Raw genomic sequence first — 14,874 nt, 5'->3', positions numbered from 1 at the left:
GTGGCCTGGACGAGCTACTACGCTGAACTGAGCCTGTGGCTGTGGCCTGGACGAGCTACTACGCTGAACTGAGCCTGTGGCTGTGGCCTGGACGAGCTACTACGCTGAACTGAGCCTGTGGCTGTGGCCTGGACGAGCTACTACGCTGAACTGAGCCTGTGGCTGTGGCCTGGACGAGCTACTACGCTGAACTGAGCCTGTGGCTGTGGCCTGGACGAGCTACTACGCTGAACTGAGCCTGTGGCTGTGGCCTGGACAAGCTACTGTGCTGATTGGCTCTGTGGCTGTGGTCTCAACCAGCTACTGTGCTGAACTGAGCCTGTGGCTATGGATTCATTTTCGAGAAGCCTGCAGTTCATATTGTATGTATCATTTGTTTACATTTTTTAATCGTTTGTATGATTTTCTCTTTCTTTGCACATTTGGATGTTTGTCTTTGTTTTGTGGGGATTTTCGTGAATTCTGTTGTGTTGCTTTGTTTCATGCCACCTACAAGAAGGTGAATCTCGAGGTTGTACATGGAATACTGCACGTACTTCAATAATAAATCTTCTGTGCACTTTGAACTCTTGTGTGATAAGACATACTCTTAACCTCACAATTCATCACTGCAAGCTGTCCTGCTCTCAAGGACAGCTTCTATCCCACTGTTATAAGACTATTTATTTATTTTATTTAGAGATATTAGATTAGATTAGATTATGAAGACACGTAGTCCTCTTTTATTGTCATTTAGTAATGCATGCATTAAGAAATGATACAATATTTCCTCCGGTGTGATATCACAAAACACAGGACAGACCAAGACTGAAAAAACTGACAAAACCACATAATTATAACATATAGTTACAACAGTGCAACAATACCATAACTTGATGAAGAAGTCCATGAGCACAGTAAAGTTCAAAGTCTCTCAAATGTCCCACATCTCACGCAGACGGAGAGAAGGAAAAAAAACTCTCCCTGCCTTACCCGACCACGATCTGACTCCGAGTCATCCGAAAACTTCGAGCTCTGGTCAGCTCTCCGACACCGAGTACTGAGCGCCATCACTATCCAAACGATTTGACCCCGTCGGTTGCCAACAGCAGGCAAAGCCGGGGATTTTGAGGCCTATAGTGTGGATATACTGTGGTAACAAGTCCTTCCGGCCTAAAGAGCCTGTGCCACCTAATTACACCCATGTGTCCAGTTTACGTGTTCAAACACGTCCAAGTGTTCCAAAATACATCTTTGGAATGTAGGAGGAATCCGGAGCACCCAGAGGAAACCCACCCAGTCATGGGAAGGAGGTACAAACTCATTACAGACACCAGCAGGAACTGAACCACAGATCACTGGCGCTGTAATAGCGTTACGCTACCATGAGTCTTTTCAATGAAATTGTGAGCAGGGAGGAAGGGAAGAATTCAGAGAATTTGCAATCAACAGGGACATTGCACTGAGCAAATTGTTGGAGCTGTGGTACTGAAATCATTCATCTTAACAAATTTATGCTAGGATCTTAAAAGAAGCATTGAGTCAGATGAGTCAAGTTTCAATTTTCCAAAATTCCCTGACTCAGGGAAGCTTGGCAAACAGCAAACATAACTCCTTTATTCAGAAAGGAAGAGAGAACAGGAAACCACAGGCCAGTCAGTTTAACATTTGGTGCAGGAAAACATGGGTGGGTTCTCTAATGAGATTAGGAACCTGTCCACTGGAGGGGACCTGACTGAAAGGTGTCTGATCCTGAGGGGTCTTACAAAGCTGAATGTATTTCCACTCGTGAGAGGATGAAGATTTATGGGTCATGTATTTAAGGCAGACATGAGATGAAATCTTTTATGCAACACACACAAAATGCTGATGGAACGCAGCAGGCCAGACAGCGTCCATAGGAAGAAGCACAGTCGACGTTTTGGGCCGAGACCCTTCGTCAGGACTAACTGAAAGAAGAGATAGTAAGAGATTTGAAAGTGGGAGGGGGAGGGGAAGGTCCAAAATGATACAGGAGGGGGAGGGATGGAGCCAAGAGCTGGACAGTTGATTGGCAAAAGGGATATGAGAGGATCATGGGATGGGAGGCCTAGGGAGAATGAAAGGGGAAGGGGAGCGCCAGACGAAGATGGAGAGTAGGCAAGGAGTTATCGTGAGAGGGACAGAGAAAGAAAAAAAAGGAAAAAATAATAAATAAGGGATGGGGTAAGAACGGGAGGAGGGGCATTAACAGAAGTTAGAGAAGTCAGTGTTCATGCCATCAGGTTTGAGGCTACCCAGGTGGAATATAAGGTGTTGTTCCTCCAACCTGAGTGTGGCTTCATCTTGACAATAGAGGAGGCCATGGATAGACATATCAGAATGGGAATGGGATGTGGAATTAAAATGTGTGGCCACTGAGAGATCCTGCTTTCTCTGGCGGACAGAGCGTAGGTGTTCAGCGAAATGGTCTCCCAGTCTGCGTCGAGTCTCACCAATATATAGAAGGCTGCATCGGGAGCACCAGACACAGTATATCACACCAGCCGACTCACAGGTGAAGTCTCTCTCAGTGTCGAAAGGACTGTCTGGGGCCCTGAATGGTGGTGAGGGAGGAAGTGTAAGGCCATGTGTAGCACTTGTTCCGCTTACAAGGATAAGTGCCAGGTGGGAGATCGGTGGGAAGGGATGGGGGGGACGAATGGACAAGGGAGTCACGTAGGGAACGGTCCCTGCAGAAAGCAGAAAGGGGGGGAGGGAAAGATGTGCTTGGTGGTGGGATCCCGCTGAAGGTGGCGGAAGTTACAGAGAATTATATGTTGGACCCGGAGGCTGGTGGGGTGGTAGATGAGGACAAGGGGAACCCTATTCCCTAGTGGGGTGGCGGGAGAATGGGGTGAGAGCAGATGTGCGTGAAATGGGAGAGATGCGTTTGAGAACAGAGTTGATGATGGAGGAAGGGAAGCTTCCCTTAGGTTCGTGACTTCCCATCCACAAAGGGAGTGGCAACAGAGTCTGAATATTTTTTTGTCAGATATAGACAGTAGTAAGAGAGAAGAGGCTGGGAATGATGGTTACTACGGGTATCTGTAGTCAAGGTTACATTCAGACTAACCAAGAAAATACTGGTTAATCTAAATACAACATTGATTGCAGATTCTCATGACAGGGTAGGCTGGGCCAGTAATCTGTCTTGGCATATTATAGTCTGCGGAATAACACCTCAAACAGCACAGTGATCCCTCAAGGCATGGCTATCCCTCCTCTTCTGCTTCCCCCACGACGTGAACCTCTTTCATCATAACTGCTTCTGCAGTTCACCAACCCGCCGCCTTTTCCTGTGGTTTGGCATTCCCTCCTTGATGCCCCTCCGGCGGCTTGACACCTCCTCCTCATTGTCCCTGCTACAGAGTGACATTCCCTCCTCTCTGTCCCTCCCACAGAGCAACATTCCCTCCTCACTGTCCCTCCGGCAGCACGAAACCTCCTCACTGTGTCTCTCACAGAGCGACGTTCCCTCCTCACTGTCCCTCCCACAGAGCGACTTTCCCTCTGGCAGCACAACACCTCCTCCTCACTGTCCCTCTCACAGAGTGACATTCCCTCCTCACTGTCCCTCCTACAGAGCAACATTCCCTCCTCACTGTCCCCTGAATAATAAGTTTACCGTCCTGGATACTGTTGGCGGGGACGACCGACCAGGTGTGAGCCACGGTGGCAGGGCCTCCGGCACTGAGTCTGACCCTGTGGTGCAGAAGGGTGGGACAGAGAAGAGGAGAGCTGTCGTCATTGGAGACTCTATAGTCAGGGGAGCAGACAGGAGATTTTGTGGACGTGAGAAGGACACCCGCATGGTTTGTTGCCTCCCAGGTGCCAGGGTCCGGGATGTCTCTGACCGGGTGCACGACATCCTGGTACGAGAGGGAAAGCAACCAGAAGTTGTGATACATGTTGGGACCAACGACATAGGCAGGAAGAGGGATGAGGTCCTGAAGTGTGGGTTTCGGGAATTAGGCAGAAGGCTGAAGAACAGGACCTCAAGGGTGACATTCTTAGGATTGCTGCCAGTGCTATGTGACAGAGATGGTAAGAATTGGAGGAGATGGCAGTTGAATGCATGGCTGAGGGGTTGGTGCAGGGAGCAGGGTTTTAGATTTTTAGATCATTGGGATCTCTTCTGGGGAAGGTGGGACCTGTACAGATTGGATGGGTTGCACCTGAACTCGAGGGGGAGCAATATCCTTGCAGGTAGGTTTGCTAGCATGGTTCGGGAGGGTTTAAACTAATTTGCGAGGGGCATGGGACCCAGAGCGATAGAGCAGTGAAAGAAGTACATGGAGTAAAGCCAGATCTAACATACAGAGAGGCTTTGAGGAAAGAGAAGCAGAATAAACGGTGTAAAGACAGTAAGGTAGAAGGGCTGAAATGTGTGTACCTCAATGCAAGAAGCAGCAGGAACAAAGGTGATGAACTGAGAGCTTGGATACATACATGGAATTATGATGTAGTGGCCATTACAGAGACTTAGCTGGCACCAGGGCAGGAATGGAATCTCAATATTCCTGGATTTCAGTGCTTTAGAAGGGATAGAGAGGGCGGAAAAAGGAGAGGAGGGGTGGCATTACTGGTCAAGGATACTATTATAGCTACAGAAAGGGTGGGTAATGTAGCAGGATCCTCTTTTGAGTCAATATGGGTGGAAGTCAGGAACAGGAAGGGAGCAGTTACTCTACTGGGGGTATTCTATAGGCCCCCTGGTAGCAGCAGAGATACAGAGGAGCAGATTGGGAGGCAGATTTTGGAAAGGTGCAAAAATAACAGGGTTGTTATCATGGGTGACTTTAACTTCCCTAATATTGATTGGCACCTGATTAGTTCCAAGGGTTTAGATGGGGCAGAATTTGTTAAGTGTGTCCAGGACGGATTCCTGTCACAGTATGTGGACAGGCCGACCAGGGGGAATGCCATACTAGATCTAGTACTAGGTAATGAACCGGGTCAGGTCACAGATCTCTCAGTGGGTGAGCATTTGGGGGACAGTGACCACCGCTCCCTGGCCTTTATAATTATCATGGAAAAGGATAGAATCAAAGGAAAATTTTTAATTGGGGAAAGGCAAATTATGAGGCTATAAGGCTAGAACTTGCAGGTGTGAATTGGGATGATGCTTTTGAAGGGAAATGTACTATGGACATGTGGTTCATGTTTAAAAATCTCTTGCAGGATGTTACGGATAAATTTGTCCCGGTGAGGAAGATAAAGAATGATAGGGTGAAGGAACCATGGGTGACAAGTGAGGTGGAAAACCTAGTCAGGTGGAAGAAGGCAGCATACATGAGGTTTAGGAAGCAAGGATCAGATGGGTCTATTGAGGAATATAGGGAAGCAAGAAAGGAGCTTAAGAAGGGGCTGAGAAGAGCAAGAAGGGGGCATGAGAAGGCCTTGGCGAGTAGGGTAAAGGAAAACCCCAAGGCATTCTTCAATTATGTGAAGAAAAAAAGGGTGACAGGAGTGAAGGTAGGACCGATTAGAGATAAAGGTGGGAAGATGTGCCTGGAGGCTGTGGAAGTGAGCGAGGTCCTCAATGAATACTTCTCTTCGGTATTCACCAATGAGAGGGAACTTGATGATGGTGAGGACAATATGAGTGAGGTTGATGTTCTGGAGCATGCTGATATTAAGGGAGAGGAGGTGTTGGAGTTGTTAAAATACATTAGGACAGATAAGTCCCCGGGACCTGACGGAATATTCCCCCGGCTGCTCCACGAGGCGAGAGAAGAGATTGCTGAGCCTCTGGCTAGGATCTTTATGTCCTCGTTGTCCACGGGAATGGTACCGGAGGACTGGAGGGAGGCGAATGTTGTTCCCTTGTTCAAAAAAGGTAGTAGGGATAGTCCGGGTAATTATAGACCAGTGAGCCTTACGTCTGTGGTGGGAAAGCTGTTGGAAAAGAATTCTTAGAGATAGGATCTATAGGATTTTAGAGAATCATGGTCTGATCAGGGACAGTCAGCATGGCTTTGTGAAGGGTAGATTGTGTCTAACAAGCCTGATAGAGTTCTTTGAGGAGGTGACCAGGCATATAGATGAGGGTAGTGCAGTGGATGTGATCTATATGGATTTTAGTAAGGCATTTGACAAGGTTCCACACGGTATGCTTATTCAGAAAGTTAGAAGGCATGGGATCCAGGGAAGTTTGGCCAGGTGGATTCAGAATTGGCTTGCCTGCAGAAGGCAGAGGGTGGTGGTGGAGGGAGTACATTCAGATTGGAGGATTGTGACTAGTGGTGTCCCACAAGGATCTGTTCTGGGACCTCTACTTTTCGTGATTTTTATTAACGACCTGGATGTGGGGGTAGAAGGGTCGGTTGGCAAGTTTGCAGACGACCCAAAGGTTGGTGGTGTTGTAGATAGTGTAGAGGATTGTCAAAGATTGCAGAGAGACATTGATAGGATACAGAAATGGGCTGAGAAGTGGCAGATGGAGTTCAACCCGGAGAAGTGTGAGGTGGTACACTTTGGAAGGACAAACTCCAAGGCAGAGTACAAAGTAAATGGGAGGATACTTGGTAATGTGGAGGAGCAGAGGGATCTCGGGGTACATGTCCACAGATCCCTGTAAGTTGCCTCACAGGTGGATAGGGTAGTTAAGAAAGCTTATGGAGTGTTAGCTTTCATAAGTCGAGGGATAGAGTTTAAGAGTCGCGATGTAATGATGCAGCTCTATAAAACTCTGGTTAGGCCACACTTGGAGTACTGTGTCCAGTTCTGGTCACCTCACTATAGGAAGGATGTGGAAGCATTGGAAAGGGTACAGAGGAGATTTACCAGGATGCTGCCTGGTTTAGAAAGTATGCATTATGATCAGAGATTAAGGGAGCTAGGACTTTACTCTTTGGAGAGAAGGAGGATGAGAGGAGACATGATAGAGGTGTACAAGATAATAAGAGGACTAGATAGAGTGGATAGCCAGCACCTCTTCCCCAGGGCACCACTGCTCAATACAAGAGGACATGGCTTTAAGGTAAGGGGTGGGAAGTTCAAGGGGGATATTAGAGGAAGGTTTTTTACTCAGAGAGTGGTTGGTGCGTGGAATGCACTGCCTGAGTCAGTAGTGGAGGCAGATACACTAGTGAAGTTTAAGAGACTACTAGACAGGTATATGGAGGAATCTAAGGTGGGGGCTTATATGGGAGGCAGGGTTTGAGGGTTGGCACAACATTGTGGGCCGAAGGGCCTGTACTGTGCTGTACTATTCTATGTTCTATGCTCTATGTTCCCTCCCACAGAGTGACATTCCCTCTGGCAGCACAACACCTCCTCCTCACTGTCCCTCTCACAGAGCGACATTCCCTCCTCACTGTCCCTCCCACAGAGCAACATTCCCTCCTCACTGTCCCTCCCACAGAGTGACATTCCCTCCTCACTGTCCCTCCCACAGAGCGACGTTCCCTCCTCACTGTGTCTCCCACAGAGCGACGTTCCCTTCTCACTGTCCCTCCCACAGAGCAACATTCCTTCCTCACTGTCCCTCTCACAGGATGGCCCTCCCTCCTTGCCACCACACCCGCAACCCCTCCCGCATGTCGTGTGCCCTTGTCGACACCCTTCCTGTGGCGACCATTCCATTGACACCAACTGTCCCACAGCATGGCACTCCCTAGGTATTGTAATGTATAAGGTATTGTGCCAATTTATAGCAGCACTGTTGCCCTGCTAGTAATTGTTTATCCTGTGTAATTGAGCAGTGTCTTTTATTTCTGTTCTGCCCATAACTGGAGTGGGCACTTGGGATCGAGAACGACTGGCTTCCATTCTGGGCTCTGTGGTCAATCAGGCCAAAGGGACAGCCGCAGACTGCTATGGGATGGGCATAGAGTCGTAGTCACAGCCAAGAAACAGACCCTTTGGCCCATCTAGTCCATGCTGACCTGCTCTTCTGCTAAGTCCTATCTACCTACACCCATACATGGTTCTCATCCATGTATCTATCTAAACTTCTCTTAATTGAACTTACATTTTCCTCTGGCAGATTGTTCCACCTTTGCACCACTCTCTGAGTGAAGCAGTTCCCCTTAAATATCTCACCTTTCACCGAAAACCTGTGACCTCTTGTTCTAGGCTCAACCAGCCTAAGAGGAAAACTTCCCAGATTTATTGTTTGTAATGGAAAATGGCTTTGCTTATTCCTCTAGGATATGAACTACAGAGAATAATTAAAGGATAACATAATGAGTGTATAAATACTGTGTCTGCTTCCGAACAAAATGCTGGAGGAATTTAGCATGTGAGGCATCATCTATGGAGGGGAATAAACAATTGATGTTTTGGGCTGAGACACCCCATCAGGACTGGAAATGGAAGGGGGCTGAACCTTCCCCCACCTTCTTATTCTGGCTTCTTCCCCCTTCCTTTCCAGTCTGATGAAGAATCTTGGCCCAAAACATTCATTTTTTGTTCCTTTCCATAGATGTTAACTGAACTGCTGAGTTCCTCTAGCATTTTGTGTGTATGTTACACAGGATTTCCAGCATCTGCAGAATCACTAATGTTTAATAACTGTCTCTAGTACTGATGCTTGGTGGTTTATTAAAACTATTTATTATTATTCTGCTTAGAGATTTGAAAATAGAATGTAGTTTATATGAATTTGCATTTCAAACCTTCCTCAACTCAACCCTAAAGTTCTGGGCTCATGATTAGTTCTGTGTCATAATTCAGATTGTTTATATTCTCAGAAAAAGCCTTTTGTTTCCTCCATCCTCCATCAGAGCTCTCTGATCTGGCATATCCTGTCCCACTGTGACCAAACCGTGATGAATCTTTCACAGGCACACCTGCTCAGCTGAGCTGCAGAGCCTCAGAGCGAGGTGGGGGTTCGGTGCTAGATAAATCAGCAGGACCCTTGGCCAAGGGGCAACCACTGCAGGGAGTACAACTGAATGCTTGCCTGCTGTCAGATGATTGAAAACGCAAACACGAGGAAATCTGCAGATGCTGGAAATTCAAGCAACACACACAAAAAATACTGGTGAACGCAGCAGGCCAGGCAGCATCTATAGGAAGAGGTACAGTCGACATCTCGGAAACGTCAACTGTACCTCTTCCTATAGATGCTGCCTGGCCTGCTGCGTTCACCAGCACTTTTTGTGTGTGTTGACAGATGATTGAAGTCTCCTTGTTACTCACACCTCCACCCTTCCCCCACCATAAACATTTGCATTAAGAATGATTTGAAAATACTGTGCCTGCAAATGCACTTGTGTATTAAAATGTGACGTGCAATTCCCCTCATTAGATTTAGATTAGATTCCACTTTATTGTCATTGTGCTGAGTACAGATACAAAGCCAATGAAATGCAGCTAGCATTAACTGTCAGAAATGTGTATGCCTCAAAGGGAGCATGCCTTAAGGAAGCCACTGACCTGCAGTTGTAGAGATGAGGGCAGGGACAGGAGGTCCCCTCCCTTCCCCTATCCCTATTTCACTCTGCCCCTCCCCCTCCCTTCCCCTATCCCTATTTCACTCTGCCCCTCCCCCTCCCTTCCCCTATCCCTATTTCACTCTGCCCCTCCCCCTCCCTTCCCCTATCCCTATTTCACTCTGCCCCTCCCCTTCCCCTATCCCTATTTCACTCTGCCCCTCCCCCTCCCTTCCCCATCCCTATGTCACTCTGCCCCTCCCCCAGCTGCCTATCACCTCCCTCATGGTTACGCCTCCTCCTACTACCCATTGTGTTTCCCCCTATTCTTTCTTCATCTTTCCTGCCTATCCCCTCCCTGCTTCCCCTCCCCCACCCCTTTATCTTTCCCCTTACTGGTTTTTCACCTGGAACCTACCAGTCTTCTCCTTCCCACCCTCCTCCCACCTTCTTTATAGGGCCTCTGCCCCTTCCTTCTACGGTCCTGATGAAGGGTTCTGGCCCGAAACGTTGACTGATCGTTTCCACGGATGCTCCCCGACCTGAGTTCCTCCAGTGTGTTGTGAGTGTTGCTTTGACCCCAGCATCTGCAGAGTATTTTGTGTTAGGGACAGGAGGTGAGAGGAGCACAAGTGACCTGAGCATGGCCCTAATTACTGAACCTGAGCGTCATAGGACATAGGACCAGAATTAGGCCATTGATTCTGCTCGGCCATTCCCTCATGGCTAATTTATTTTCCCTCTCAATCCCATACTCCTGCCTTTTCCCTGTAACCTTTGATAGCCTTTCTAATTAGGGCGGCACAGTAGCGCAGTGGTTGACACAACGCTTTACGGTACCGGTGACCTGGGTTCAATTTTTGCCATTGCTTAAGGAGTTTGTACAGTCTCCGCGTGACCATGTGGGTTTCCTGGGTGCTCCAGTTTCCTTCCACCGTCCAAAGATGTACCGGTTGGTAGGTTAATTGGTCATTGTAAATTGTCCCTTGATTAGGCAAGGGGTAAATCGGGGGATGGAAGGGCCTATTCCATGCTGTATTTCAATAACTGTGTACATACATCTATTGATGCTTCTGGACACATCTTCAGTGATGTTCCTGGAATCATCCGATGTTTCAGGTCTTTCAACATCATACAACCTCCTCCAGGTGACCCAGCCGGGGCTGATCAGACCCCAGCTTGCGTCCAGATGGCTAGCTACTTATGACTCCATGGCTCCCCTCTTTTGAGCCACAGCCACCTTGAGGCCCTCTCTGCCGCATCGGTGGTACTGCGGATGGCTCTCCTCTTCCTCTCTCCCTCGATGCCCAAAATGCTGAAGGCTGTAACTAAGAAATGGGCTACGAATAACCATTCAGCTGCGATACTGACAATAAATAATTAAAACCTATCAACCTCTGCTTTAAATATTCCTAATGACTTGACCTCGACAGCTGCATTGTAACATGTGGACACAGTGGCTGGTCAAGAGGCTAGTGACCACAGCATGCATCTGTGGTGTCATTGAGTCATAGAGACACAGCAGGAAATCGGGCCCATCAACCACACATTTACCTAACCACATTCCCATCAACTGCCAGGTTACACCATTCACCCGTCTGCAGTGGTCAATTAACCCACCACCCCAAATGTTGTTTATATCTGATTGGAAAACAGCTCCTGGGAAAAACCCACGTGATCAAAGTCAAGGGCAAGTTTATTGTAATATGCGCAAGTCCACGTGTGCACTGGTCATTGAGTCATAGAAAGCTACAGCACAGAAACAGGCCCTTCGGCCTATCCAGTCCATGCTGAACTATTTAGACTGCCTTGTCCCCTCAGCCTGCTCCCAGACCAGAGCCGTCCATCTCTCCTATCCATGTACCAATCCAAACTTCTCTTAAACGCTGAAATCGAAATGGCATCCACCACTTGCTCAGGCAGCTCATTCCACACTGTAGTTTTCAGGATTATTCCTGTTTCCTGACATTTTCTCCACATTTGCACTGAATGTTCAGTCCATTCTATTTATTTATCTATTTGACGATCAAGCGTGAAGTAGGAGCCACATCACCGCAGCAACCCTCAACAACACCGATTAATCCAACCTAACTATGGGGCAATTTACAATGACCAATTAACCCGCAGTTTTTGGACTGTGGGAGGAAACCAGAGATCCTGGGGAAAACCCATGCATTCCATGGGGAGGACGTACAGAGACTCATTATAGATAGCACTGGAATTGAACTCTGAAGTCCGATGCTCCAAGCTGTAATAGCGATATGCTACCTGCTATGTTACCATGGCAACCATTAATTTATCCCACTAGTTGGTGAACGATGATGTCTGCAGACTTCCCCAGCTCCCTGGAGTTTGCAGCACTGGTGCAATAAAGACACTTGTAACTGCATCAGATACACAAAGTTCTCCCCATGACCGTGTGGGTTTTTTTCTGGGTGTTCCAAATTCCACCCATGTTCCAAAGTGTGGCAAATCTTACAGGTTGTCCCTAGCACAATCCTTGGCCTGTGGTGGTCATTGACACAAATTTCATGTTTCACTGTACATCTGACAAATGAAACTAATCCTTCCATCTCCTTTAATTCACAAGAAAAAAAAATAATGATTAGGGTTGTGCTGGTTATTGCAATAACAGAAAAGTTGATGGGAAGGAGCTGTTCCTGGACCTTGTGGTGTGGGACTTCTGGTTTCAGTACCTCCTGCCTGATGGAATCCACAAACAGATGGCATGACGCAGATGGTGGGGATCTTTGATGATGGATGTCACCTTCTTGAGGCAACACCAAAGTGGTCAGGAAGCGTATGCCTGTGATGTTTTGGGCTGAGGTCACTACTTTCTGCAGCTTCCACATTCCTGTGCATTTGAATTGCTGTACCAGAACGTGATGCAACCAGTCAGAACATTTTGATAGGAGTGTTCTGTGATAGGCCTGACACCCAGACTTGTCACAACTTGTATACCAAGTCAGCAGATAGAAAAGGCTGCACCAGCAAAATGCTCCATCTCCAGGATTATCTGCCAGCAACCCCTGGAAAATGATAGCTCAGTCAGAACAATAGGTTCAAAGAGAGGAGTGGGTGATGGGATGTAGTTACTGAGGACTTCCGGGGAATTCATGCAAACTATTTGACTTCTTTTCTAGTGACTCTGAAGAGGCTGCAGTTTCAGTATGAACAAGGCCAAGCTCAGACTGACAGGTGAGAGCCGACAGAATCCCATGGCTTCACCCCTGCTGCATCACTACAATCTACACCAATCTATGCACCTTTTTGTTATCTCTGTGACCACCCCCACTTCTGGTTCCTGCAACTCTCCCCGTCTCTGTAATGCCCCCCAGCTCCTACAGCTCCTACACACCTCCTTGTATTTTAAAAACCCTTCTCCACTGCATGTTAAATCTGGAACTGGATGAACTCTGGATCATTTGGGTGGCTGAGAGGCTTGATAGATAGGACATATAAAGAAGATAGTTACACCCACGGTGCAGGACACAGGAGACTGGTCAGGACGGGGAAAGGGGTTAAACAGCTAGTGCTGAGTACCCCTGTGGCAATCAATCCCCCTCAACGACAAGTATACTGCTTTGGATGCTGTTGGGGGTTGGTGGGGGGGAATGACCTAGCAGAGGAAAGTCACAGCAGTCAGGTCTCTGTGACTCAGAATGGGAAGGGAGGAGAAGGGGTGAGCTGTGGTGATAGAGGATTCATTAGTTAGGCAAACAGAAAGGTTATGCGGACAAGCACAAGATTCCTGGACAGTATGTTCCCTCCCGGGTGCCAGCGTCTGGGATATCCTCTGCATTCTTAAATAGGAGGGTGAGCAGCCAGAGGCGTGGTCCATTTAGATACCAATGACATGGGTAGGAAGGGTGAGAAGGTTCTACAAAGTGAGTTTAGGGAGTTAGGTGCCAAATTGAAGGACAGGACCTCCAGGATTATGATCTCAGGATTGCTACCGGTGCCACATGCTAGTGAGGCCAGAAATAGGAATATCATGCAATTTAACATGTGGCTAAGGGGTTGGTGTAGAAGGGAAGGCATCAGATCTTTGGATCATTGGGCTCTCTTCCAGGGAAGGTAGGACCTGTAAAGAAGAGACGGTTCGCATCTATATTGGAGGGGCTAATATCCGATTGGAAGATTTACTAGTGCTGCATTGGGGGGGTTGGGGGGAGTTAAACTAGAGTTGCAGGGGGATAGGACCCAGAGCTAGAACAGATTGTGGAGACAGATGTTGTTAGGACCTCAGAATGGTGAACTGATGTTCTGAGCTGCATATATTTCAATGCAAGAAGTATTGTAGGAAAGGCAGATGAGCGCAAAGCGTGGATCAATACATGGAATTATGATACTGTAGCCATTAGTGAGTTGGTTGCAGGAGGGGAAGGACTGGCAGCTCAATACTCGGGGTTCTGTTGTTTTTGATGCGACAGAATGGGAGGGATTCAAGGGGGAGGATTGTCGTTACTAGTCAAGGAAAATGTCACAGCAGTGCTCAGTCATGACAGGCTGGAGAACTCATCTAGTGAGGCTTTATAAGTGGAATTGAGGAATAAGAAAGATATGACCAAGTTAATTGGACTACGTCATAGACCACCTAACAGTCTGCAAAATTTAGAGAAACAAATCTGTAGAGATCGCAGACTGTTGCAAGGAACCATAAGGTTGTTATAGTAGGTGATTTTAACTTTCCACATATTGACTGGGACTCCCATACAGTGAGAGGACTATATGGGATAGAATTTGTCAAGTGTATTCAGGAAAATTCCCTGAATCAGTACATAGAAGTCCCAACGAGAAAGTGTGCAATATTTGGTCTCCTATTATGGAATCAGACAGGGCAAGTGCCAGAAGTTTGTGTAGGAGAACACTTTGCATCTAATAATTCATTAGTTTCAAAGTAAATCTGGAATAGGATAGGTCTAGTTTTTGGCTTCAGATTCTAAGTCAGAGAAAGGCCAATTTTGATGGTATCAGGAAAGATCTGGCAAGTGTGGATTGGGACAGGCTGTTTTTTTGGCAAAGGTTTACTTGGTAAGTGAGAGGCCTTCAAAAGTGAAATTTTGTGAGTTTGTATGTTCCTGTCAGAATAAAAGGCAATGATAATAGGTTTAGGAAACCGTGGCTTTTGAGAGATATTGAGGCCTGGTTAAGAAAAAAAAGAGTTTTATAGCAGGGGTAGACAGGCAGGAACAAATGAGGTACTTGAGAAGTATAAGAAATGCAAGAGAATACTTAAGAAAGAAATCAGGAGGGCTAAAAGAAGGCAGGAGGTTGCCCTAGCAGACAAGGTGAAGGAGAATCTTAAGGGGTTCTACAGATAATGTTAAGAGCAAAAGGATTGCCAGGTACAAAATTGGACCTCTGGAAGTTCAGAATTGTAATCCATGCGTGGATCCAAAAGAGAAGGGGGAAGATCTTAAATGGATTTTTTTGCATCTGTATTTACTTGGGAGATGGAAACAATCTATAGAAGTGAAGCAAAGCAGCAGTG

General features: G+C 47.1%; 1 protein-coding gene across 1 annotated transcript in view; it reads left to right on the top strand.

Annotated features, from left to right (window-relative positions):
• LOC134339007 (synaptonemal complex central element protein 1-like) overlaps nt 1–14,874 on the top strand; it is a 60,818-nt gene that overhangs the window by 19,748 nt on the left and 26,196 nt on the right. Inside the window, exon 5 of the mRNA XM_063035240.1 lies at nt 12,524–12,578. Coding sequence (XP_062891310.1) covers nt 12,524–12,578 — 55 coding nt within the window. The remainder of the gene's footprint in view (nt 1–12,523; nt 12,579–14,874) is intronic.

The sequence above is a fragment of the Mobula hypostoma genome, chromosome 28 (assembly GCF_963921235.1).
Source record: "Mobula hypostoma chromosome 28, sMobHyp1.1, whole genome shotgun sequence".
Lineage (NCBI taxonomy): Eukaryota > Metazoa > Chordata > Chondrichthyes > Myliobatiformes > Myliobatidae > Mobula > Mobula hypostoma.
This window is presented reverse-complemented; position numbering and strand designations above follow the sequence as displayed.